The following is a 27,819-nucleotide window of genomic DNA, read 5'->3' as shown; positions in this document are numbered from 1 at the left end:
GTTTTTATGGCAAGGAGGTTTTGCCAGATCCAGTTCATTTGCAATAATGCTTCGGACACGACCTGCGTGTCTTCTCTCACTCATTTTTTCTGCCCACATAGCAGCTGTATCGGTAAGTAGATACTACCTACTCTCATAGATATTTGAGAGCATCATCTGTTGTAGCCTGTTACCCATTTTGTGTACTCTTGTCTCCTTCCAGATCAAGCATCTTTTGAACGAATATGGTAAGAGGCATTTCCTATGAAGTTTTTCTGAGTTGTCTTCAACAAGACCCAAGTTGTCTTCAACAATGGTGTTTTCGTTATTTTTCTTTTGGCAGACCACGATACAGATGTTGGTGAACAGAAGGATATTTCAGAAATCAACTTAGGTGAGTTCAGTGTCTGAAATATTGAGACCTTGAAACACGTGCTTATTGTTTAAATCAACTGATTAATGAATCAGTGAGACAACGTCTCTCTGTGCAGTCCTGGATAGCTTGGAAATTATTAAAGCAAAGCCAGAGGGGACTTAAGCTGGCATCCACCCTTCTGCTTCTGCCTCAAGACTTCCAGGGATCAAGACTTCCAATAATTTGGGATCAGATTACTCCTGGGTTTTTACTTGGGTTCTGAAGCCCAACATTTTTACCAACTGAACCACCACCCAGACCCAAGGTTAGCTTTTTCTAATTGAGCTAATGAGCCTTTGCTAGATCTAAGATCATGTAACAAAGTTTTCTGTTTATGAAAATCTATAGTTTCTAGTTTGAAGTAAAGGGGAAGAGTTTATTTAGTCTACTTGATAAATAAACTATAAAGAATAGGAAGGTAGTCTGTTTAGTAGGAGAAAGATGTTAAACCTGGACAGGCCCATCATATGTACTGGTGGCTAGTTGATAAGGCATGAAGGAATGGATAAATGTATTTCTGTTTGGATAGCTTGTTCAGAAATGCATTTATTGAGGAACCCACATTATCATCCAACACCAAGAGGAAAGACATCGTAGTGTTGCCTGTCTTGTGTCTGTGTTCTGCTTCTGGGCTTTCAGAGAAGCCTTTGCATAGTGACATCTTTGGATGGGAATGGTGTCAGTGGAGGGACACTTGGTCACAATCACCTTACAGTTTGCAAAGACATCCGTATCTAGTGTCACCTGCAGCTTGTAATGGGGGAAATGCTGGTTTCCTTATGCAGGGAGATACAGGAAACCTTCCATGGTTAGAGACTCAGGATTGCAGGCTGCAGCAGTGAACCCTCTCCGGGTCTGTAGACCTAAATCACAGCAGCTGAGTGATATTTGAAGATGACAGAACTCTCCAAAAGGTGTGGTGGCAAACAACTGTAACCCCAGCACTGGGGAAACAGGCAGGCAGTTGTGAGTTCAAGGCCATCCTTAGCTACATAGAGAGCTCACAGTCAACCTGAATGACATAAGATCATATTTAAAAAGAAACAGACTGGATGAAATGCTGACATTCTAGTTACTTATGGAGAAGAGTGTGGTATACTGTAACCAGTGCTAACATTTAGAGATTATTCGGCCTTTCTGATGATGATGGTGGTGGTGGTGGTGGTGGTGGTGGTGGTGGTGGTGGTGGTGGTGGTGATAGTGATGATGATGGTGGTGGTGGTGATGATGATTTTGTTGTTGTTGCTCCTGCTGCTGCTCCTGCTGTTTTGAGACAAGGTTTCTCTCTGTAGCCCTGGCTGTTCTTGAACTTGCTTTGTAGACCAGGCTGACCTCAAACTCGGAGATCTGTCTTCTTCCACTTTTGAGTGCTGGGATCAAAGGTGGGCATCACCATGCCTGAGTTAAGGATTAGGTATTTCTATGTGGAGCAAACTCTAAAGTACCTTTATAGGTAGTATTATTTTTGAAGTATCATGGATACTCACATAGTTAAGAAAACAACTTGATAATAATTAATCAAGGTCAAGCAGGCAGGCCTATACTGTGCATTTTTAATTAGGATAAAGTTAAAAATTAGTGAATTAATTAAAAGTTATGTTTAAAGGTAAATGGAGCTTATTCAATGGTTGGGAAGTTTTCCTGTGATCTTTCCCTTTAAGAATCTTAGTTTTAGAAGTTCTTTGAGGTCATGGATAAACAGGTCAAGCAGTGTGTGTGGGTCCATTCTGCTAAGCGTCTGAAAAGCAAGGTCTTGGAGACATACATAGCCTTAAACAGATCTACACATAGTCTCCAGGGTTTTGTTACTGCAAGGGCATTGTCCCTGGCTTAGGTTTGGAGACTGCCTTCTTCCTCTTGGGAGGAAGTCCACCCAGTGCATTTACCTAGGTGATGGGGAGGGGCTGTAAAAGGGCTAGGATGAGACACCAGCCTTAAAGTCATCAGGACCATGACCTCCTAGTTCATGTCCTCTCTGAGCTCCACTGTTTTCTTTAAAGAAGAAAAGCTTTAGAGTTCGTGAACAACATAATCCCTTTTAATTCATTTTTGTTACAAGATTGTTTTTAAAATATCATTATTTTCTATGTATAAATGTTTCGACTGCATGCATGTCTGTGCACCACGTGCGTGTCTGGTACCCATAAAGATCAGAAAAGGGCATTGGTCCCCCTGAAATTGTGTTCCAGATGGCTATGAGCTGCCATGGAGGTGCTGGGAACCAAATTCAGGTCCACTGTAAGAATAATCAGTGTTCTTAACCACAGAGCCATCTCTCTAGGCCAGTTCTAAGGTTCTTGAAGAAGGATTTTTCTTCCAAAATCTAAAAGAGAGCATATCAATATGTAATGCTTACTGTCTGTTCACATCAACTTAGGTAGAGGGGAAAAGTTGCAGTTTTAAAAAGAGATAGATGACTGTATGAAATAAAATATATACAATGGCAAAGATTAATTATATCACGACCTGTCTTTCATTAATGTTGACTGCAAATATTCTTTTGTTTTAAATCCACCCCAGCTGCAGGCCTGAACCTCTTTCAAGGGGACATCCTTCTGCCGGTGAGTGCTGACAATGACATATTTTCTGTGCCTTGGGAATTGTGGTCCCTCTGGAGGCTCAACTTATGCTCAGAGGCTAGCTCCAAGATGAACACTTTGGAGGGGAAGCAAAGAATTTTGTATAATATATATTGTATAAGAACATCTCTATAGTTGATAGTAATAAAAAAAAAACACCTAAAAGCACAGAAAAGTATACAATTATTAAATACTTTATTTGTCCATTTTTTCCCAGGAAGCCAAGAATAGAAAGGGATTATTCTGGTGTGTTTGCAGGTGCTGTCCCAGAGTTAATGGTTAGCTGGACCTTTCATTTTGCTCTTATTAATGCCTCTGTATCCTCAAGAATTATTTCTAAGGAGCTCCCATTATTTTTATTCTGAGAAGATAAATTCCCAAAGTTAGTTGGGCTCCTTTTGGTGTGAGTCAAGTGAGAGCTACGAAGGTGACCTTGGTCTTCTCGGTTGTCTTTAGTTTTGATCCTTCTGGTCATTTTGTCTTTTTTTCCATTTTGATATTATCACCTAATTTACAAAGTAGCTGGTTCCCTTAAGGCATTTTTCATATGCGCTTACCCTTGTCCTTCCTCATCTCCCCAGTCCCCATCCATGCTGAAACCCTTCCAGCCCCTGTACTCCCCTTTCCACTTAAAAACACTGGGGTTCTATCACCCGACTCACCCTGCTCCATTTAGGCTTCCCTTTTGTATTGTTATGAGTCCCTTTCCAGTTTCCCAACCCGTTCACCCCTACTTCCACCTAAATACTGAGATCTAGATATTGAGAACTAGAACCCAGGACCTACCTATGCCTTGTGGCACATATGTACAATGGGATTTTATCCAGCTGTAAATAGAAATGAATCTGTTGGGAGAAATAGATGGAATTGAACAACATGTTTGCTTTTCTCTTTAGCACAGAACCAGAAATGCCCTGAGAGATCCGACAAGCAGATGGAAGCTCCCCATTCCATACATCCTGGCTGACAATCTGGGTAATGGGGCTGTTCTTAACTAGACATGGGTAAACTCTTCTCTCCAACTTCTCCTGTTCATTGGGTTCAGAACAACATATAAAGAGCCCTGAAGATTCTCTATCTCATGGGATGAATGTCATGACATTTTTTTTTTCTTTATCTGGTCTCCGAGAGTGTCAAAGAACAAGTCAAGGTTTGGGCAGATAACTCAGTCAGAAAAGTGCTTGCTTTGCAAGCATAAAAACTTGAGTTCAATCCCCAGTACACATGTAAAAAAGTCTGGCAGGCTGACTCATGCTTGCAATCCCAGTGTTTGGAAGTTAGAGATATATGAGTCCTTAGGGACCTGAACCAGCCAGCCCAGCCTTCTTGGTGAGCTCCAGGACAATGAGAGACCTTGCCTCCAGATAAAGTGCATTACACCCAAGGAGCAATACCCCAAATTGACTTCTGACCCCCCACACTCAAACTTGCACATGCGTACCTATCTCAGCACAAGCACACACGTGCATGCATGCATGTACTCATGCATGTGCAGACACAGTCAGAAGTTACTGCACACATAAAAATGTTAGCAAAATTAGAAAAACCACAAAGAACAAACTCGAATAGCTTTGACTTTCTTCTTTCTCTTAAGAATAAGACCTACATACATTGCATTTTAGTTCATGATAGAAATATTAATTGATAGAAAATGAATGACTAGAAGATGCCATCTTTGCTACTTCAGACCCAAATGGGGAAGTGGGGGGGGGTGTTGGGACCACTCTTCCCCTGCTCTTACATGATTGTATGCTCTCTCTTCTACAGCTCTCAATCCTGCATCTTATTTCTTTCCTGGCAATGGGGATCTTATCCTTCCTCTGTCCCCTTGTCCCTGAATTCTAAAGTCCTGCCTCTGTCTCCCTGCTCTGCCATTGGGCACCAACAACTTTATTTACCAATTAGAACCAGCTAGGGGCAAGAATTCTCGTGCAATTTGGGAACCTATAATGCAAGCATTAAACTAACTTCACATTTTCCAGAGAACAAACAGACAAAAAAAAAAAAACACTATTCCTATCAGCTGTTTATTGGGAAATGAAGTTATACCCCCATGTGTTTTGCCAGCATGCTTATAAATTCATAGAGTACCTATACTTCCTGGAGCCTGATTTAAAGAACCCCCCATGGAAGGAGGTTTTTTTCCAGTTACTGTTTTTCTTCCTGGTTTGCTCATCTGCACTGCCCCCTCATGTGCCAAGTACTTTAACTTTACCTGATATGTTTCTGGAGCTTTACTTTATCTCAGTGAATTAAACATAGACTTCTCTCAGCATACACAGGACTCCTCTGTGCACTGGGAGCTTAGCTGTATGTGTTCCCTAGCCTTCATGAAGCTCTGGACTCCATCCCCAGAACCCCATAAAGCAGCATGATGGGGAACACCCATAAGCCTAGCACTTGGTAGATGAAGGCATGGGAATCCAAAGTTCAAGGTCAAGAAAATTTCATTGAATTTAACCTTATTCACACTTCTCAGATCTGCGAGGTAATGTTAAAACAACCAAACATGAGAAATCTTAGGTCATTATTTTCTCAAATGTCCTTGTCTCTTCCATACTTTGGGAAATAACCACAAATGTATTGGGCTTACTGATATTTTTCCCATTAGTTATTGGGGTTCTGTTCAACCCAGAACCCCAGCCCATGGGTAGGTACCATGTTCAGAGTGGGTCTTCCCCCTGCAGTTAAACTTACTTGAAATACCTTCATAAACCCACCCAGAGCCTTGCTTCCATGGAGATCCCACCAAATCGATGATGAAGATTAACTGCCACAAATCCCTACTGAATTTTCATTTGATTCTTTCATATAAATTGTATACCTATGCTGGGAGTCTCTGTTGGTTCCTCTTTTTCTCTAAATCCTTGAACAAATATACAATCGCACTTTAAACTCTGTAAACTCTAACATTTGAGTCATCCTAGGCTCTGTAGATCATGTTTCCTGTTTTGTCACACACTGATGTTTTTGGCTCAGTATTGGAGTGCTGGGGATATAACCCTCTAGAGAGGCTCTTTGTGCTGTCGCGTTCATTGTAACGCTGCTGTTAAATTTTAGATTGTTGTACCAAGAATTTGGCTGGCGTTTTAGGGACTTGGGTTTGGTTTTGGTCTTATTTCAAAGCAGATGAAATGAAATGTCCTAGCTTTCTGGGATGAAAGCTAGGACATAGTCATGGCTTCTGGGCCTCTTGGGTCTCTCGGGTTTTAGTGGAATGTCCAAGGATTTTCCCAGCCCCTCCAGTTTCATACGGCTTAAATTCCTTGTCATCGTTTGTTTCTCTGTTGCTTTAAAAGGAAAAATGGAGGGTGAAAGTTCTTATTTCCTCTTGCAACCCTGAGGCCACAGTTCATCTCTGAGGATGAACTGGAGGTAGGAAGTGCAGCAGAGACCATGGAGGAGTTCTGCTCACTGGCTAGCTCTTATGGCTCAGTCAGTTTGCTTTGTTATACAACCAAGGACCACGTGCTAAGGAATGACTCCGCCCACAGTGGGCTGGGCACTTCCACATCAGGGAGTAATCAAGAAAATTCTCCCACATAGTTGTGTATTGGCCAATCAAGGCAGTTTCCCAACTGACACAGCTTCTACCCAGGTGACTTTAGTTTGTGCAGTTGATAGAAACCTAACGAGCTCACTCCTGGTTCTTTTTCTACAATGGTGGGCAGCAAGGTGAGGTGTTGCTCAGTTTTGTCAACACGCAACACTTCACTTGACCACATTTCACCAAGACACTTGGAGTCTCTTCCATTTGTACAAAGCTTGTTCATTTGAGGAAGATTGTGCTGTGGCTTAATTGTAGACTTTGTGACCATCTCTCCTCTTTCCCACCCCCACCCCAACCTCTCCACTATGGCTCTTGTGTTTCCGCGATTGTCTTCTTCTATTTCCTCTTTGAATTTCCATCCACCCAGACTCAAACTCAGTCCCAGAGTCTTCCTTGTGAGATGGCTAGAACCCACGCAGCAGATTTGTGCTTAAGTTCAGACTTATACTTTCTAACACTGCATCCTTTCTAACACTGAAAGTACACCATTGCTCAAACGATCTCCTATTTCCTTCTTTCACAAATACATTTCCTCTACTTTATGTTTTAGTAAATTTTTTTAACCTTAGCCTTTTCACTTTGTAACTGTTGTTTGTAGAGGGATTTGTTAGACTCAAACTCCTTCCCAACTTCTAGCTTCAGAAACCCTCTAAAAAGAATCTCAAGTGGAACCCAATGAGCTTTCCAGTCCACCACTTGCTATACACAGTCACCAAGCATCTGATGTTAGCTCTTTTCATATAATTTCACCCAGAGCTAACAGTTGACAAAGCAAGGCAAAACTACATATGGCTTACTCTGTCGGGACCTTCTGCTGGAGATGAAGGCAATGGCGAGGCTATAGAAAGCTCTCTTTACTGAAGAAGCTAGCCCATCCCCAAACTGTGAGCACGCACTCAGAAATCAGTATGGCTCTTCCAGTGAGGGGAGGGTCATGCAGAGTGCACTTATTTCCTTTTTCCCTTCTCAGTGAGGTTGAGATTATTTTTCTAAAACCCTAAGAGAGTTTCTAGTTATCTCTTTATAACCTGTTCAAGAGAGGAGAGAAAAAATAGAGACTGACTTTCATATTGTCCATCAGAAGTCCTTGAGTCAGCTTGATGTTAACAGAAAAAAGCAAAGCAGGACACTGTGTGATAGTCAAATCACTGTAGTTTTAGCATATCCATCCCCTTAAATTGTGTGGTGGCAGGCAGCCATGGTACTGGATCAGTAGCTAAGACCTTACACTCAGACAGGAGGGAGAAAAAGAGACATTGGGACTGAAATGGGCTTTGGAAACTTCAAAGCATCCCCCACCCAGTGACACACCTCTTCCAACAAGGCCACACCTCCTAATCCTTCCCAAATAGTTCCACTTACTGGGAACCAAACATTTGTACACACGTGCCTATAAGGGCCATTCCCATTCTCACTCCACATTCTACGTCCTGGAACTTGCAGACTTGTAGCCATATCACAATGTACAATGAATTTGGTCCGACATTGATTTTTAAATTGATATTCTAGATCGTAGTGCTGTATCAGATGAATAGTTCAACAGTTTTTAGACTGAGTTTACTCACTCAGTTTACTTTATTCCTTGGTTGTGTGGAAACTCTTAGTTTGATAAATATCACATCTGTATTTTTTTTTGCTTCTAATGACATTGCTTTGGGGGAGATGGATCTCAGCCAAAATATACCATGGTCTGTACAGATGTGTTGAATTGCTTCTTCTATGCTGTCTTCCAGGAGCAATGTGGCGATCCAGGTTCCTCAGCATCATTTATTGAAAAGTTATCTCTTTTCCAATGCATGTTTCTATAAATTTTATAGTCAACTATTTTCAACAGACACTAAGGTCTCTCTCTCTCTCTCTCTCTCTCTCTCTCTCTCTCTCTCTCCCTCCCTCCCTCCCTCTCTGACAGACTCTGAATCTAAGGCTGACCTTGAACTCAAGTCAATTCTTACAAGAGCTAAAATAATATGTGTGAGCTTCCCTGCTCCAGCTAAGGACTATTTCCTTGATGATGTTGCTATGACCTTATGACCTTACACACTGTGAACTCTCCAGCACGGTACTTTAATAAATGAAAACCACGATGTGATCACTTGGCAAACTTCCAAGGCTTATACTTATTTTGAGTTAATGCATGAAATAAAACATACAGAAGCAATGGCTTGGATTCATTTTTCACTGAGCTTTCAACCTCCTGCAGTTGATAGTATGAGGAAAGAACGCACACAAAGGAGAAAGTAATCTCAGTCCTCTGGGGTATCGCTTCTTTTCAATCTATTCTTGTCATGGATAGACCTGTGCTATGTATGGTGCTGGCTGAATGGCCTTGTCTACTTCCTATTGCTCTAACTGGAGGAGCAAGGTAACACCCCACATGCTTCTTTTGCCTTGAGACCATTCACACCTCTCCAAACTGTGCTCTCCTCCATCTAATGGGATTTTTTAAAAAAAAAATAATAATAATAACAGGCCTTATTTAGCCCAGGTTAGCCTTAAACTCCTGATCCTTCTGCCTCTGCCTCCCAAGTTTTAAGATCATAGGCATAAACCAGCATGCCTGGTTTATACGGTGCTGGAGATGAACTAAACACCCGCCAGTGAAGCTGCATGCTTAGCCAGGGAGGTTATGATTTTAGTCTGGGGAAAGGACCACTATTTCTATAGATTCTCAAAGGTACTTTACCCCTACATACAAGAGCTAGAGTGACTTGCCAGCCATTTCTGTTTTCTACTCTGCCATGTGACTCTTCTCTGGCGAAGCTCTGGATTAAGGAAAGGGGTGGAGAGAAGAAAAAACAAGATGTTCTATGATTTAGTTCAGCTCTGTACACATACATGAGCTACTACCCTGGAGTCACATTTGCACTAATCATTTAAACTATGAACTAGCACCATGTATGCAAATAACTTCACATTTAATTACCAACAAAATGACTTACACACCACCCCCCAGGAAAGAAAAAAAATCTACATGGAACCTCTGTGTCTTTCGTATCAGTGGTACAGTCTTCTGTATGCTATGTATATGTGTATGTGTATGTGTATGTGTATGTGTATGTGTATGTGTATGTATATGTATATGTATATGTATATGTATACGTAAGCTATGTCTGCTATTCAAATTCTAAATAATGCCTGCCAATGTTTAACAGGTCTGAACGCCAAAGGAGCCATCCTCAATGTCTTTGAGATGTTCCGCCTCAGGTCTTGTGTGGATTTCAAGCCCTACGAAGGAGAGAGCTCATACATCATCTTCCAGAAATTTTCTGGGTTAGTATGAACTATGACAAAGCATGAAAAGTGTGTATCCTTAAGTTTCTAAAATGTCACACATCTATTTTGAAAGCTAAAAGAAACTATAAGAAAAGAAAGCAAAATCAAATCTTTCTTAGCTTTTGAGCTATCTCCACAACCTCAACCTTCTAATACTGATTGATTGATTGGTTGATTGATTGCTTAGCATTTGAGTCAGCATCCAGACATACAGGATGCTAACAAGTTAGGAAAATAGGCCGGTAAGACGATGTGACTGTTGCCAAGCAACTTCGAATCCCTGGCAACGCTGAAAATTATTAGCAAAGCCCTCCCTGTTGGTCCAGATTTCACAGTGGAAAGCCGAAAGGAGACAGTTTGTGGGAAATTCTAGTTTGCCCACACAAGGAGAAAATTGAATTCATGAGAAAAGAAAAAAAAAGATGATTTTAGGAAAAAGAGGGCAAAGGTCTTTCCATGATAAACTTGGGGAGTCTTTAAAGGTTCCCAAGCCCACCAGTGTCTGAGGGAAGTTTGGGGTTCTTCTTGCTGAGGACCCGTCAGAAGGAAGCTAGGCAGGAGATCAGTAACTCTTATTGCTATGAGCAAGTTCCCAATGTATGCAATTTAAGGGAGTAAAGATTTATTCTCACTTACAATGTGGGAAGGAATATAGTTTAATGTAAATGAATTATTTATTCTAGCTAGCCTGTATAGAAGACACAAAATCCTGTTATTTTATTTACAACTTGTAAGCTTAGATTGGGCAGGCTTAGGAGGTATTGTAACTTGCTTCCCTGGCACAGGCCCCTTGTTACTTGCTGTTTGAGTGTCACTTGGGTTATTTCTGTTCTATCAGTCTGTGCTCAGAGCCCACTTCTCCTGGCCACATGCACACGATCCATCTGGCCTCATTATGGCCTCCTTCCTCTCTCCTTGTGGTTCCTACCTGCGCACCCCCAGCCCAATAACTGAAACTCGGCCTACCTCTAGTCTTCTCAGTAATTGGCTGTAGCCACTTTTTAAAGCCAATACCTTTAAATTTGGAAGCAAGATTTACACAGCAAAAACCAGTGTAAGGTTGGAATTTATTTGTCCGGACTAGAGGCAACCAGATCTTGGGGACCAGTGTTTAGCATTTGTATCAGCATCGGGTCCACTCCCAGCAGTTCATTAGTGGTGAGGAAGGCAGGGTAAGTTGGCTGGGACATTGCATTTTTAGTGGAGGGAAAAATGTCCAAGTTCACTACACCAATCCCTAAGCATAAAACCCACCAATCCCTGAGCAAAAAGATCCACCAATTCCTGAGCATGAAATCCCATCAATCCCTGGGCTTGACTTGAAATCTCACCAAACTCCATCTTGGAAATCTCCACCCTGGAAAACTTTACCTGCAAGACAACCTGTATAAACCTGTGTCCTGCTCAGTTCCCTGCTGTTTTTTTTTTGTCCAAGTAGACACAACCACCATCTTGTGTCTTTCCCAGTAAACTCATGTGAAGTTTGTTGTGTTGGGACTCTGGTATTCCTTGGCTCCTGACTTCCAGGATGCCTATTTCCTCAGAGCTGTAATGCTTGCACTGGTGAAACCTCCCCGTTCAGAGCTGCAACACTTCCATTGGGAAAGCCTGTACCTCAGAGCTGTAACCCAGCCAGGATGTAGAAAGCAGACAGCAAGCTGGGCTATAAAACCTCAAGGCAGGTCCCATGTGAATGAAGCTCTTTCCAGTAAAGACTCTGCTTCCTAAAGCTTCCATAGCTTCCGAAACAGCTGGAGACAAACACGGGGTCCTAAGAGGTACATTTCATAGTCAACTGCCAACAGAAGGCAGGACCCATTCCATGAGGGAGGAATTTAGGGAATCTGCCAGAAGTTCCCTAGGCTGTTAGTCTGTTAGGGAAGTTTTGGGCCTGCCTAGGATTCTTCAATGAGGTAGGCAGTCTTCCCAATGTGGTCAAACTATAACTAAAGATGTGAACTTCTGCATTCAGTGACTCATTTTATTATGGATACTCGTCATAATCATGAACTTTACCTCTGCTCCTTGTAGGAGATTTGAAAATTCCCTAAAAATAGCATTTAAATTAGCCACAGCCATCATGAAAAGAGAGTATTTTAATCTAAAAGCAATAGTGTTGTTCTTTGGAGTGGCCTGTGGGTTTACGAAAGAGAAGGAGAATAGCAATTTTCTCTCCTTGATGCCTTGTTTATGATCTGTTTGCCTACAGGGAAGTGGCTTTTAAGATTTATCACTCTAAACTGGCCTAAGAGAACACAAAGGTTGCTTGCTGAGAGCATCCCATACTTAACCCTTGTCTTGTCACCAAGTTGTGAATATATGGAAATGCTTTCCTTTCTGGTTTTAAAAGGCTCCCTTTAAATTGTTTGTTTTGAATTGACCCAAGCAACAGTGCACGTCATGTCTCCTACATGTATACGTAGGATAGTGAATGCATCCTTAGGTACAAAGTTGTGCCTGGTTGAGAGAAATAAGTTTTGATGTCTGATGCACAGTTAACTAACTAGAACTAACAATACTGTATTGGACATTTCCAAACAGATGGGAGAGAGAACTTTGAGTGAGTCTGTAGCCCCAGTCAGTACCTGGACACTTTAGAGTCTGGCAAGCTAGGCTGCTCGGGGATCTTGTCTCTGCCTTCCAAGTTACAGGGTTACAGGTGTTCCCTGCTGTTGGCTTTTAAATTGACACTGGGGATTTGAACTCTGGCCTTCATTCTTGCATGGCAAGTGTTCCACTAAGCAATCTCCCAGCCTCCTATTAAAAACAAACAAAAACAAACTCAACTTTCTGCTTTTTGTCTGAAATCTTATAAATTTTAGCCATTTAAAATATATAAACTATCTATAAACATATAAATTATGACTCTATGAAAACATCTTCCTCTCCTTCCCTTTTAAAGGTGCTGGTCTATGGTTGGTGATCAACATGTGGGACAGAACATTTCCATTGGTCCAGGCTGTGACTTTAAGGGCATCATCGAACATGAGATCCTGCATGCTCTAGGATTCCACCATGAGCAGTCAAGGACTGACCGGGACGATTATGTGAACATCTGGTGGGATGAAATCCTTACAGGTGTGTATGAAACCAGCATAGTGGGAAAGAACCTGCTACTGTCTTTACGGCTTTCTGAGAACACCTGAGTCAGGCCTAGGCTGAGTCTGAGAACAGGAGAGTCAGTCTTTGATGCAGGACTGGTCCCTGAATGGGAGGATGGGTGGAGGTCACTTGAAAGTCATAAGTGTATATTTTGTATCAGTATTTTGTTAAAGCTTGATCTAAAAGTCTTTTTCTTGTTGTGATGAATAAATGGAACTGAATTTCAAAGGACATTAGGGCTGTTTTCTGCATGGCGGCTTCAGAAGGCTACAGTGATAATGATGGCTACCAGACACACTCCAGGGAGGGTTGTGCGTGTACATGTGTGTTATGTGCATGTGTGTGTATTTGTATATGTGGGTATATCCATTTTATATGTGTGTGTGTGTGCTGGCAAACTTTTATGCTAACTTGATATACGAGAATTACACATATACATTATATTATATTTATAGATATTATTTACATATATAATAAATATATAATATGTATATATTATATATGTGTAATTATGTATAATATATAATATACATCATTATATATATTTAAACTGGCCACAATTTGTAAGATTCCAGGACAAAAAGAAGAAAGTTATGGCTTGGTTTGGTTTGGTTTCTAATTGGAGACTGGGAGATTTTTTTAGTGGAACACTTGCCATGCAAGAATGAGGACCAGAGTTCAAATCCCCAGTCAATTTAGGATCACTTGGGAACAAATAACATTAATTGAGAAAATTCTCTGATAGAAGTGGCCTGTAGACAAGCCCATAGTATGTTTTCTTGATCATGATGATTGATGGGGAGGAGCCAGCCTTTCATGAGTAGTGTCACATCTGGGCAGGTAGTCCTGGCGTGTATAAGAAATCTGGCTGAGAAAGTCTTGGAGAGCAAAACAGTAAGCACCCTTCCTCCACGGCTTCGGCTTCAGTTCCTGCTCCCGTGTTCCTTCCCCGACTTCCTGTAATGATAGACTGTGATGTGGAAGACTAAGATAAAATGAACCCTGTCCTCTGAAGCTGCTTTGGGTTATAATAATTTATTACATCAGTAGAAACCCAACTAAGGCAATGTGCACGTTTATGTATGTATGAGTACATGAGTGCATGTGTGCATATGCTATATGTATATGTACATGTGTTCATATATGCATATGCTTATATGGGCATTAATGTATATGTGTATATGTGTATATATGTACATGTGTGTGTGTATATATATATATATATATATATATATATATATATATATGCCTGTTTGTGCATATGTATATATGTATGTGTGTAGGTACATGTATATATGTGTATATGTATATAAGTGTGTGTGTCTGTGTGTATGCATATGTGTATATATGCATGCATATTTTGAGTGTAGGAATTAGTTCAGGATGTAGAAAAGCATTCTTTCAAGTCATAAAGAAATAATGAAACTTTACTATGGCAGAAATGACTTCACTTTTAGCACAGTACTGCCTTGAGTAAATAGTTTTTCTGCACAGGAATTTTTATTTCTATTCCAGTTTCATGAATAGGTTCATACGTGGCCATGTCTATGTAGGCATTTGACTTTTAGGGGCTTGTGAGAACTGTTCCAGCTTTAAAATAAAATCTTAACTGAGTAAAGCTCCTGTCAGTACAGCTCACTTGGTGGTAAACTGGTCAGTGGTCCTCACAGACGGGCAGATAGAATTCGCTAATACATCAGTCTTCCCTATGTGGTTTCTTTACCTGTGTCCCTCCCAGCCCATCATATTCTGATAATATCATGAATGTGGAATGATAGAAAAATAACAGGAAAGCTGTAATCTGTAAAAGCTTTGTCACCATCATTACACACACACACACATACACACACACACACACACTCACACACACACGCCCCAACACACTTTACCATGTAAACAATGGAGTCATAAAGTAGTCTTAGGTGGGGATTCCCCGAAGTCAGTTTAGAAATCTATTTCCTCAGAGATGATATTTCAGATAAGACTCAAAATGTTTGTGTCTCGCAGCTGATTTTACCATAACTGAGTGTGTAGGGAAAAGGGGAATGGACTCTCAGGCAAAGGACTACATCAACCGACTATGACCTTAGAGCGCTCTTAGCCTCTGTCTATATTTCCCCACCGGTCTGAGTTTCTTACCTTCCTACACATATAGTTTGGCTTTGCTGAAATTTTCATTAGCAATAAAAAAAAAAATCCTATTTCTAAGACTTGAGGAAAGTAATATTCGGTGACTTTTAAAGACAGTTTTAAGGCAAACGACGTCTGTTTATCAGTGAACCCACACTGACTGGTGCAGTCTGCAGATTTGCTCAGTGCTGGGTGAGCCAGGGTTGCTCAGCACATATCTCCCTCTTATCTCTGTCTCCATCACATCCAATTCTGTATATCTATATTGCCTGCAATCACTGGATTACTGTTTTCCAAGGAGACAGGAGCCCAATGAGATAAACAAAGCCAGTGTGACTCCCAGAATCATTTGTGTATTTTATTGTATGCCATCTCCAGCCCTTGCAGCCCTGAGTGTATCTCAGGGCCAATACCCTGATAGTGATGCAGTTTCTGTCCCCATTCTCTGGATCAGGATTGTGTTTCCTTTTTTCCACTAAGGAAAAGATTCAACTTCTGAGGTCGAGCAGAGGTTGACAAGCTAGAGTCCCATGAGATGTGGAGCTGCTTTTACAATGAAAACAACCACAACCACTGCCTTATGCCTTGGATATGGATAATTCTTCTCTTACAAGAAGGCAATTAAACACCTCTCAGCTCTTCCTATCTGGGTAGCCGAAACAGTAAATTATTGTTGACTGGTCAATTTCAGGACATCGATTGGGCTTTGTACCTCAAATCTTCATGTCACAACATCTTACCTGCTTCCTGCTAATGTTTACTTTAATAAATTTACTTTAACAGGAAAATATTTTTTCTTCTTATCTTGCTTTTACTTACCTATGTTCTTCCTAGACCAAAGAGCATGAGCTTTGATCAAGACAATTCTTTCTTGCCAGCTGCTTATCTTTTCCATTGACCCTTGATGTTCATTTTCCAAACACATAAAGAGCTGGCCAGGTAGAAAGATGGATGTACCTGGTGATGGGTGTACTTGGTCATTAGGAGAGGTATCGTAGCATAATCCTGAATATTTTCCTTAATTCAAAATTTTCTTCGCTTTCATGTTTATAATTCTTGCTTTAGATTTGCTATTTTACTTTATTTCTAAAAGCCACACACATACACAGATTCTCTCATACAATGACATGAAATACTTATAATGCATAATAATAGATAAGTATGTGTATTAATAGAACATGACTACTTTATGGTCATTCCAACAATCTTATACATACTATCTTACAAACATATATTATGACATCAATGAATTAGAAATAAATATTCAACAATGTATATTCTTTTATATATACTAATTGTAAGATATATATGCATATATGTATATTAATTGAAGATGCAATGTTCCCATTTTTTGAGCTATCTGAGGCAAAGAGGAAAGGTTGGAGAGAGTAGCATGGCTGAGCAGTACCTGAGGGTTGTCTCCTCAACAGACTATGAACATAACTTCGAAACATATGACGACAACACCATCACAGACCTCAACACACCCTATGATTATGAGTCCGTGATGCACTATGGGCCATTTTCATTTAACAAGAACGAAAGTATACCGACCATCACTGCCAAGATCCCTGAGTTTACCGCCATCATTGGACAGCGCCTAGATTTCAGTGCCACTGATTTATTGAGACTGAATCGGATGTACAACTGCAGTAAGTACCTCTGTGCTTGAGGACTGGCTAACGCAACATCCCCTCGGCCTCTGCTACTTCTCTTCAACATTCTGAATAACAGACAGACTGCATACCCTCAAGCATTGTCTCTTTAGAAAGAGACATCTCATAGAATAGTTGTGTCTCACGCTTATATGTATATGATGCATATATACATATATTCTAAGATAACTATTGAGCATATATATAGAGCTGTTGTTTTTCTATTTCCCCTGGCTTCGTTTCAAAGGGTGAATAACCATGTAAAGGTCAAGATAGGCAATGAGCTGGAAAATGTGTTCCACCCTGCAAAACTCTTTCCTCACGCTAATCTTAAAGTGTTCTAAGCTTAGAGATGGGAGTATTTTCCAATTGTGCTCAAAAACTATACAGAGGACTAACGAATATAAAGCCCAGTGTGGTAGCTGCCTCATCCTTGGTCTATTTAGCAAGGAGTACTTGCAGGTTCTCTGCAGTTAATTTCTGGTTCTCTGGGTTACATGCTTCTGTGTCTGTGTTCTAAGAGCTAACCAATGACGGTAAGGGCTACATTTGGGAAAGGGTCGGGAAAATGAAAGGCTCGTGATTTCGTCTCGTTTAAATAGTAGTGTTTCCGTGGCTTCAGCCATTTGGAATGAGGTATTTTGCATTTTAACCATATGACAAAAAATATCACATGTAGCCACGACCCATACCCTATTGGATCACTGTGACTTTGAGAAGATCAACATCTGTGGAATGATCCAGGGAACCAGAGATGATGCTGACTGGGATCGTGGGGACAGCAGTCAGCCTGGACAAGAGGATCACACCTTGGTGGGACGGTGCAAAGGTTGGTGATAGTCAACGTCACCACCGGGAGGTGGTGAATGGCCACTAATGGATTCTGCCTTTAAGTTATTGTGTTAATTATCAAACCTGAAAACCTGAACAAAGACAAAGAGTATTTCTCATGCCTTAACTATTAACTCAGTAAAAACTATCCAGGCTGTGGGGAGCCAAGAGAATATTAAAATTACTCTCCACCCCTGAGTGCAGGAAACCTTAATTAGACTCACTGGGTAACACAAAATAAATGACATGAAACTAGGAAGAGACTATGTTGGGAAGACATTCCACAGGGGTAAGCGTGGGGCAGTGGAGAATGCATATTATCAGAACACATTGTATACATGTGCGAAATTGCCAAGAAATACATTCTAAAATATTTTAAATAAAAATAAAAAGAAAGATACATATTTACCATAATAACATTGGTACGGGCACAGTTGGTTAATAACATGACTTTATAATGAAGAGTAATGTTTCCAAACAGTACTCACCAATGGAAATACCATGCTAGTCACATATATAATGTACAGTTTACAGTAGCCTCATAAGGGCTAAAAGGAAGCAAGCAAAAATCATTTTGATTCAATGGTATTAGTATTCTTTATATATAACCAACCTAAAAATGATTGTATGTGATACTTTGATTTTTTTTGTAGGAAGTATATACATTATTGCTCCTTTTTTATTTTGTTTTTCGAGACAGGGACATTATTGCTCTTTTTAAATTTTGTTTGGCTGGTTTTACTTCTGTTTCTTTTTTGATTTTGTTTTGTTTTTCAAGACATGGTTTCTCCATGTAGCCCTGGCTGTCCCAGAACTCACTTTGTATACCAGGCTGGCCTTGAACTCAAAAGTTTGGCTTGTCTCGGCATTTCAAATTGAAGGCATGCACCACTACACCCAGCTTAACAGCACTTCTCAGTTTGTCCTCACCCTGTCCTTAGTATTCCTGAGTATGTGAGAATCGGAGTGTCCACTGCAGAGGACCAGCTAAATTGTGTATTTGCTTTCTTTATTGAAAATGCATACGGTCAGACAGATCTCAGTTTGAAGTGCAGCTCCCCCACTGACCATTGGTGATGCTAGGAAGTTGTTACTGTGTGCTTACTCTTAAGATGTCTTGACATTTACAAGGCTCTTAAAACACAAACATACTAAACCTTTCCAGAGGAATGGAGGAAGCCGAGGCTTACGAAGTCTCTAGCTGGAGACTGTAGCTCTCTTTAACTTCTCATATTTTCGACTTCCCTTTCTCTGGTGAGGTTTTGAAACATTTATTTATTTATTTATTTATTTATTTATTTATTAGACACTGTCTTATGTGATTCAGGCTAGCTGCAAACTTGCTATGTAGAGGGTAGTGACCTTGAACATCTGATCCTCCTGCTCCACTTTCCAAGTGCTGGCATTATGGGATGCACCACCACAAACAATTTATGTACTGAGGATTGAACTGGGATTTCAATTAAGCTACATCTCTAGGGCCTTTCTGATTTTATTTTAGTGTCCATTTATCATGTGCCTGCCAAGAAAAAGCCATGTCACACCTCTTTGAAAGCAAGTGGGGTTACAGGCTATAATAACCCTTTGAAGGCTAGGCTATTTATTGTCAAGTCTCTTGGTCCGTGCCAGCCTGAGACTGGATTAGATATCCTTTCAGAAGAGTCAGCTAAATGCCAGGTCACCAAGAAGGATGTGAGAGGTCATTTGCTACCACTGCATCCTTCCTTTGACCCTGGGAGAAGATGAAAGTGTCTATCACATAGGATTTAAAAGGTCATCAATACTGAAGTCATAAGTTGCCTCTGTTACCTCTGATTGGCCCTCCCCTAATATCCAGGCTAATATTCAACTTCCAGAGAGACAAAGAGATGATTGCAAGGAAGAACCTTCTGAGAGAATGTTCTAGATCTTAGTAGGAGAGAACCACACCCCAGAAGAAATATACATGTATGGAGAAAGCACATATGCATATATATTTACATAGATTATAGATTATAGATTTTTAATAGTGTAAAATATATATAAATATATTTATGATAAATATGATAAAAACTTAGGTGGAATTTTTAATCAGTCCTTTGTATGTCTCATATGAACCATTCTGTGGAACATTAGAGACAATTCTTTCCCATTGATTGGAGATCCGATCTGTTTGGTTAGAAACAGCAGTTTCAACCCCTATTGCTATAAACATTTGAAATCCAAATCACAAACCTGAACTGTTTCTTACCAAATAAGGAGATCAACTCTTTGCTTTGTAATGAATCTCTAATTTAAACTAGGAAGCTGGCAAGGAAAAGAGAATTTATCTCACATATACCAAATTCCATCAAACTTTGATTGAATCCTGTGCGCTGTAAGGCAAGCATTTACATTTCGCAAACTTTGGTAAAAGACAACCAAAGGATATGTACAAGTTGAGATCATCTGTAATTTCAGCATGCCAGAGATTAAGACAGGAAGATCATGAGTTCCTGGGCTATGTAGAGAATCTTCTCTCCAAAAGTCAATAAAAATAAATAAATATATTAAGTATGCAGAACAATGGTGTTAGCTAGATAGTAACTGTACTCACTAGGAGGAGATGTTTCCAGAAAAAGTGGGCTTCTTTTTGGTGCCTCAGAGAAGTTCTAGCTTTGGGTACCTGGATAATGGCTTTTTTTTTTTTTTTTTTACTTCAGATTGTCTGGGTAGATGGTACTGTGTGTAAGTCATGGAAAGTCAGAGATGGTACATTGGACTGTTCTCTCCACAGGTGCTGGCTACTTCATGTCCTTCAATACCAGCTCGGGAGTAACAGGAGAGGCAGCCCTTCTGGAGTCTCGGATCCTTTACCCCAAGAGGAAGCAGCAGTGTTTGCAGTTTTTTTATAAGATGACAGGAAGCCCTGCAGACAGACTCGTAGTCTGGGTGAGAAGGGATGACAGCTCAGGCAAGGTGCGCCAGCTGGACAAGATCCAGACCTTTCAAGGTATCTAGAACAGTCACAGAAGGTCTGGCTTGTGAATCCCTGGGGTCTTCTTTTACTGCTTCTCTCTCCTGTCATTCATTCTGCTCTCCTCTGGCTCTCTCCTCCTCCTTCTCAGCTTCCTCCAAATCTCCCTCAGACTCTTCCAACATGTTTCATCAGGTTTTAAGCCCTGGAAACTTAAGGGTTTAGGTGAAGCTCAAAGATACTTGGAAAGGAGGTCTGGTGAATACACAAATCCAAGAAAAGTAGGTGATTCAGAGGAGAAGAGAAGAAAGCAGAAGGGTGCCAAGCAATTGGCCATAACTGCTTTTGTTTCTGTTTCAGGAAAGCAGATGACATCATTATGTGAAATACTGACGTACCTTAAGACCTCACAAGCAGGCTCTGGTTACTTCAGCATTTTAAATAATGACGGGAACATAAGCCACTGAATGTATTGACTTCACCGTGGCCATTTATGCACTGCATTTTTCTCTGTGTTTCTGGGGGTCAGAAGGAAAATCTTTGACTGCTAAGGTAGACAGTGAGGGTCTTCAGACTCATCTCCTTAAAGCTAAATATTTCTATTTTTCTTGTTGTTGTTATTGTTATGGCAGCGAGTCTTTCTGAACAAGAGAGATAGACTTTGACATTTTCCCTACCCAACAAAGAATTTCTCAAAGTGAGCCCTAGAAAATAAATACTGTTTGCATTATGTAAAACAGACTGCTACTCTTGAACAGAGGAAATTTCTGAGATGTCCTTGGAAATGTATGTGTCCAGTCACCTCTGCCCACTCCAACACCAGCTGTCTGAGAAGTCCACAGTCATAGTTTTTTAATTTGAAGGGGTGGCTTGTTGTTCCAGGCCGCAATCAGTCAAAGCTAATTTGGTGGAAGGATGTCAGCAAGACGCCTTTTACTTTTTCTTTAATAATTAAAAATTTATTTTAAAGAACTTGCACATTAAAAAAAAATTACACAGTGAGATTATCCAGACCCACATAGCATTTTTATTAAAGCATTTATTAGAGAAACCCTTTAAAAGTAAAGAATATTTAAAATGAATATTTGTTGTAAATACAATGATATTGATGGACTGATTGTCTCCTATGTCCAGCTCACTCTGGAAATGTTACCAGGAAGCATGAAACCATCTCAGGTGGAATTTAGACCCTTAAATAAATAAAGCCTGGGTTGGGGAGAGGGGGACTGGAGAAGGAGGGAGCACAAGAGTGAGCTCGAGTGGCATGCCTGTGAAGCCCACTGCTGAGGATGCTAACTTTAAATATCACAAGTGACTGGGCAAAGCTGCCTAATGCATCTGCAATAATGCCTCTGTTAGGAGCCACTATGAAGAAGGGAGGGAATGGGTATGCCTCCCTGGCTCAACAACTGTTGGCACCAACTGTTGCCAACTTTCTTTTTCCTCAGGAGATTCTGATCACAACTGGAAAATTGCTCACGTAACGCTCAATGAAGAAAAGAAATTTCGATATGTTTTCCAGGGTACCAAAGGTGACCCTGATAACTCAGATGGCGGTATTTACCTTGATGACATCACCCTGACAGAAACCCCCTGCCCTGTAGGGGTTTGGACCATCCGGAATATCTCCCAGGTCATTAAGAACACAGTGAAAGGGAACAAGCTTCTGAGCCCCAGGTTCTACAATTCTGAGGGTTACGGTTTTGGGGTGACCATGTACCCCAATGGTAGAATCACCAGTAACCCCGGCTACCTGGGACTCTCTTTCCACTTGTACAGTGGAGAGAATGATAGGATTCTGGAGTGGCCGGTGGAAAACAGACAGGCCATAATGACCATACTGGACCAGGAACCTGATGCCAGGAACAGGATGTCCTTTAGCTTGATGTTCACTACCTCCAAGTCTGACACATCATCAGGTAGGTGATTCGAGCACAAGAAGAATTGCCCCTGAGTCCAGGATGGCCAGAAGAGGTGTAAAAGATAGTATCATTCTTCTTACTTTCCCCTTGTGCACACCAATGACATAGTGATGTGAGTGTACAGTTATAGGCTGTTCTCTCTCTCCCTCCCTCTCTCTCTCTCTCTTACACACACACACACACACACACACACACACACACACACACTTTATAAGAATAAAAAGAATAAATGTTCTGAAAAAGGCAAATAGTACCTAAGTTGCAACACTCAGGTTGTCCTCTGGCTTCCATTACACATGCATTGAAACACACACACACACACACACACACACACACACAGAGAGAGAGAGAGAGAGAGAGAGAGAGAGAGAGAGAGAGAGAGAGAGAGAGAGACAGAGACAGAGAGAGAGACAGAGACAGAGAGAGACAGAGAGAGACAGAGAGAGAGAGAGAGAGAGAGAGAGAGAGTTTTAATGAACCACTTCATGGAAGGTACAGCATAAAAGCTAATGAGAATGTATGTATCCTCATCCCCCTGCAGCTATAAATGGCTCTATCTGGGACCATCCTTCCAAGGTGGGAGTCTATGATAAGGACTGTGATTGTTTTAGAGGCATTGACTGGGGCTGGGGCCAAGCCATCTCCCACCAGAGGCTGATGAGAAGAAATTTCCTTAAAGATGACACCCTCATCATCTTCGCAGACTTTAAAGGTACGTTGTTAGATTTCCTGGGTCAATAATCTTAGACTCTGACTGATCTATTGATTTACATCAATTTTAAAACAAAGTCAGAGAACTAAAAATCTTTTTATTTTTTTTTTATTTTTTAGGATAAGGTATTTTAAAAAGAAAAAGATCATGTTATAATAGCCACATTTTACTTGTTTGGTCAAGGATTCATATTTTTCTATAATGTTTTAAATATGTTGTTTGACTGACACATAAAAATTATACACAGTCATGCAGAGTATATCATGTGATACATTGACACCTCTGTCCATTGTGTGACCAGCAACCCAGGGCAAGTGTATCTAACTCTTCAAATGCCTATTGTTTCTGTGTAGTAAAAGCTATAATCTTTAACTGTCCCAGGGAGAAACCAAAATTTCATCTTTTTGAAGTGTTATCTTTGTGATAATTTATCAGCTATGACAGTATGCTGGCTTCAGTTTAGCCTCCATCTATCTACCCTTGGTTAGTATAGGCTTCTTTTTTTGTGAATTCAGTAAGGAATAGTGTGACAGGATTATTTTACAATAAGAGGGCTGGTATCCTGAGAAAAAGCCACTTTTCTATATAATGTGGTCTTTGTGAAAGAGAGTTAGGTCTAGAGAACTCCCAGAAGTGGGTGCTCACCAGAGCCAATCATTAATCTTGAATTCTCTTATTGCCGTGGCCTGGATCCTGAAGACCTCACCCACTTGAACCAGACTGAAGTCCCCACTTCAGGCAGAAGCGTGATGCCCCGAGGCCTCCTTCTGCAAGACCAGGAGCCTCTTGCCTTGGGAGAAAGCTCTGGAAAAGCCATGATGAAGGAATCCCTGCCAAACAGCCTGGGCCAGAGACAGCCCAACAGACAAAAGCGCTCAGTGAAGAATTCTGGCCCCATGGAGGACCACAACTGGCCACAGTACTTCAGAGACCCCTGTGACCCAAACCCTTGCCAGAATGAAGGCACCTGCGTGAACGTAAAAGGGATGGCCAGCTGCAGGTAGGCTCCCAGGCCAAGGGTGGCAGGGTGGGGGATGGGGTAACATATCTGAGTCAAATTTGCTGTTCAAAAAGTCATAGAGGTGGGGCTGAGCAGGAAGAGTCAGCTGGCAAAGTGCTTCCTGGACAATTTGAGAACTTGTGTTTGGGTCCCCAGGACCCATGTACAACATGAGAGCATAGTGATACATACCTGTGACCTCAGTGCTAGGAAGGTGGAGACAGGAATATCCATGGAGCTCACTGGCCTGACAACCTATCTAAATCAGCCAGCTTTGGGTTCACGAGAGACCCTGTCTCAAAGAGTAAGATGAAGAGCCAACCAAAGAAGATACTGCTCAATGTCTATCTCTGGCAACACACTCACACCCACACATGCACACACGCACACACACACACACACAGGCATGTGCATACACTCGACGACACACACACACACCACAAATACACATAACAATTACAATGAGCATGTTATACAAGATAGTTTTTGGCTTGACTATGGTACCAGGCCTCACAAATGGCTGAAGGGCTTTGACCTAGGGGCTTTCTGCTCTGTGACCTGCTACAGAGAATCAAGATCTAACTTGAATCTTCATGGATGGCAGATGTCTTATTATTAATTATTCATTAGTAGTAGCAGAACTAGTTTTAGAATCCATCAGTTCTGTTTCATTATTATGTTTTAATAACTGTAATGGGAACACCTGATTATTACTATCTGGGCATCACATGTTCCTCTCAGCATTCTACAACGTGATTTGATTTTATCTTGTGACCCAGCTCCTTTTACCTTCATTTAGTATATCAGGGAAGATAAACATACAAAGAGTAATTTGTCCCAGATTATCCAGATAATAAATGCCAGAGCTGAAACTTGCATAGATGCCTGCCTGTGCAATTTTCTGTGACTGGAATTTCTCTTTTCCATGTTCGAGTAACAGCCTTAGGAATACATCATCAACAAGCAGATGTAGTAAGAGAACCATCACTGTGATAGGCGGGATGGAAGCAGATGCAGGAGGCATAGGCTCCAAGCTTGAGTGATACCCCATACAGGCATGTCTCCTCTGAGATCTTCTCATCTCCACTTGGTTTCTTTTGAGTTTTTACTTGGGAATAACTTTAGGCTTGTAGGTACGCTGAAGCTGCACAAATACTGCCAATTTCCCCGTGTCCTTAAAAAATCTTCTTCTCATGTTAACTTCTCACGCAACCGTGTCAAAGCAAAGGAAAGACTTGAATACATCAGCACAATGCTATGGGCCAGACAGCAGACTTCATTTAGATTCCACCAGTTTTCCTCAGTGTCCCCTCTCTATTCCAGCACATCACCATGGATCTCGTTCCGTGTCTCTTTAGTCTCCTTCAGCTTGAAGCAATCCTTGTCATTTATCACTTTGTTTTTGAAGAGTGATGACATTTACTTCGTAACATTTTCCTTGTTATTGCTGTGTTGACTCTAGGTTTTTTTTTTTTTTTTTTTTTTTTTTAATATGATTAGATGGAGCTTATGTTTAGGTACCAGAGGCAAAGGGTACTTTGTATTCATTATATTAACTGTTCCTGTAACTGTAACATTATATTAACTGTTCATTATATTAATTGTTCCTGTTTAACAAACATTGATTCACCGCACATAGGGTGCCAATAACAGATCAAAAAACACAGGCCTGCTAGGTTCTCAGACATCACCTCCAGTAGGAACTCCTACTAGCTTTGTCCCAGAGGAAAGCCAGGAATTGCCACCCATGCACCAAAGGGTTATTAATTTCTCACATCCCCGAAGCCAGGCCTTGTGGGATACGCTTGCTGAAAGTAACTTAAGCTGGTGGGATCAGATCACAAGAAAAATTTGTCTGATTTCTATTACTGATTTTTAAGAAAAAAAAATTCTCAGACTAGAGAGGAATCCTTTAAAGGTAAAAGAAAGCCAGGTGTGGTGGCTTACTTTTATAATGCTGCCCCTTGAGAGGCTGATGCAGGAGGATTGTGGGTTTGAGACCAACAGGAACTACACGGTGAGTTCCAGGTTAGTCTGAGGTGTCATAAGGAAACCCTATCTCAACCCCTACCCAAGAACTCCAAGGATAATAACAGAACCCCTGACTCATGAACATCCCAGCCTACTCCATCCAATTCTCTGTAGTTGACATGTTCAAAGCAAAGGAAGGTACGGAGCCCCCCTTAATGATCTTTATGCAAAATAAAGTTTCTTTTTCAAGATGAAGTTTCTCTGGGTAATACAAGCTTTCCTGGAAGTTGCTATGTTTACCAGGCTGGCCTTGAACTCAGAGATCCACTTGCCTCTGCCTCTTGAATGCTGGAGCCAAAGATGTGCACCACCAGTGCTCACAGCCAAATAACATTAATAAAAAAATGTTCCAGAGTGTAGCTAATGTGCCCCTACTATGTGTCAATAATCTTAATTGGCACAGAGCCCGAATTCTTTCACGTGAACTTTCAGAAACTTTGAGAGACCGTTGGCAGTGTGGCAACTCACAGTAATGTCACTTGGAGTCACTTGGTGTGGTCTCCGCGTTTTAGCATTTTGGTGATATAGTAACTGAGGTTCTCTTGCGGGAGCTTCCATTGCAGTGTACCTGAGCCAGGGTCAGATAAAGCACCCTGTAAGTGGTCCAAACCTTCTTCCTGGATGTCAAGTGGCCAAGGTCTCTCTCTTGAGGCTCAGTTTCAGGTGTGAAACACCAACCATGTGACTCTGACAGTTACTTATGCTTTTTTAGCTTAAATAACAGATGGTGCGAATGGCTGGATTATAATCCCCTAAAGCCATGGTGTGGCTAAATGAATTGATACGTATAAAGCCCATGGATGGGCTGGAAGTGGTCTGCAATTACTCGTTACTGTTATTGCTATTATTGGTGGGGTATGCTGCTACAAAATACCCAGGTTCAGGTGGTTTCCACTCTCTGTGTCCTGTTCCACAGGTGCGTCTCTGGGAATGCCTTTTTCTACACAGGGGAGCACTGTCAGGCCATGCACGTGCATGGCAGCTTGCTGGGTCTGCTCATTGGCTTCGTCAGTGGTTTGATCTTCTTGACCTTGGTCATGTTCTCCAACACTTACCAAAAGCTGAGGCAGTGAGCAGCTACCTGCTGAAGTCCAGCAGACTGAAGAAGGGCCTCCTTCACCCAGACTTTCCTTCCTGTGGTCAGTATACTTTGGGATAGTTTTCATCAAACATGTTTGAAAGAGCCTACAAAGCCAAAGCCCCAAGCGTCATGTGGGGCTCTTGCCACTCCATCCCTGTACACTTCTGCTATCCTTCTGTGAATTCCAGGAGACTCCATTATGTCCTAAGGCGACAGTCATCACATTTCATTATAAATGCTTTGCTTACCTGAACTTCTCCCCTTAAATCACAAAGTCTAGTTGGGTAGGGGCATGTTATCCTCAGCTACTTCGTTGACCCCAGTGCTAGAAGCATGCCTGACTGCTGTATTGTGGATACCCAGAAAGCATTAAATGAATGAGCCAATAAGAGAGTGAATATCTATAAGTCTTTTGTTTCTACTTTGTATCATAAAACATATGATTAAATCTATATGCAGGTGTATTAGAACCAAATACTCGGTTTTTACCAAATGCACGAGTCTTATTGCTCATCTTATGAAATGATTTCAGAAATTCCTCTGGTCAACTGAGTTTCTATGGCATGTACTTTTTTTTTTTTCCTTGCTCTAGTTTTAAGGAAAAGGCTTAATAAAACCATTAAA

The 27,819-nt window shown here is 41.1% G+C and overlaps 1 protein-coding gene across 1 annotated transcript; it reads left to right on the top strand.

The window, feature by feature from the left end:
• Nucleotides 1-27,819, top strand: Mep1a (meprin A subunit alpha). The gene is made up of 14 exons (XM_034521859.2): nt 1-112; nt 203-227; nt 323-373; nt 2,915-2,955; nt 3,870-3,948; nt 9,676-9,793; nt 12,699-12,874; nt 16,459-16,680; nt 17,363-17,512; nt 20,270-20,485; nt 21,898-22,368; nt 22,913-23,083; nt 23,783-24,083; nt 27,031-27,819. Exons 1-14 carry the CDS (start codon nt 47-49, stop codon nt 27,185-27,187), a joined length of 2,244 nt encoding a protein of 747 aa, XP_034377750.1. The 5' UTR covers nt 1-46; the 3' UTR covers nt 27,188-27,819.

This window comes from Arvicanthis niloticus, chromosome 17 (genome assembly GCF_011762505.2).
Source record: "Arvicanthis niloticus isolate mArvNil1 chromosome 17, mArvNil1.pat.X, whole genome shotgun sequence".
NCBI classification, from domain to species: Eukaryota; Metazoa; Chordata; class Mammalia; order Rodentia; family Muridae; genus Arvicanthis; species Arvicanthis niloticus.
This window is presented reverse-complemented; position numbering and strand designations above follow the sequence as displayed.

Bases quoted from the DNA above. Each gene is read 5' to 3' on its own strand.
- Mep1a (XM_034521859.2), top strand. From the start codon at position 47: ATGCTTCGGACACGACCTGCGTGTCTTCTCTCACTCATTTTTTCTGCC. The intron at 12,875-16,458 runs GTGTGTATGAAA...TCTCCTCAACAG, and splicing joins GTGGGATGAAATCCTTACAG to ACTATGAACATAACTTCGAA. The intron at 20,486-21,897 runs GTATCTAGAACA...CTTTTTCCTCAG, and splicing joins CAAGATCCAGACCTTTCAAG to GAGATTCTGATCACAACTGG.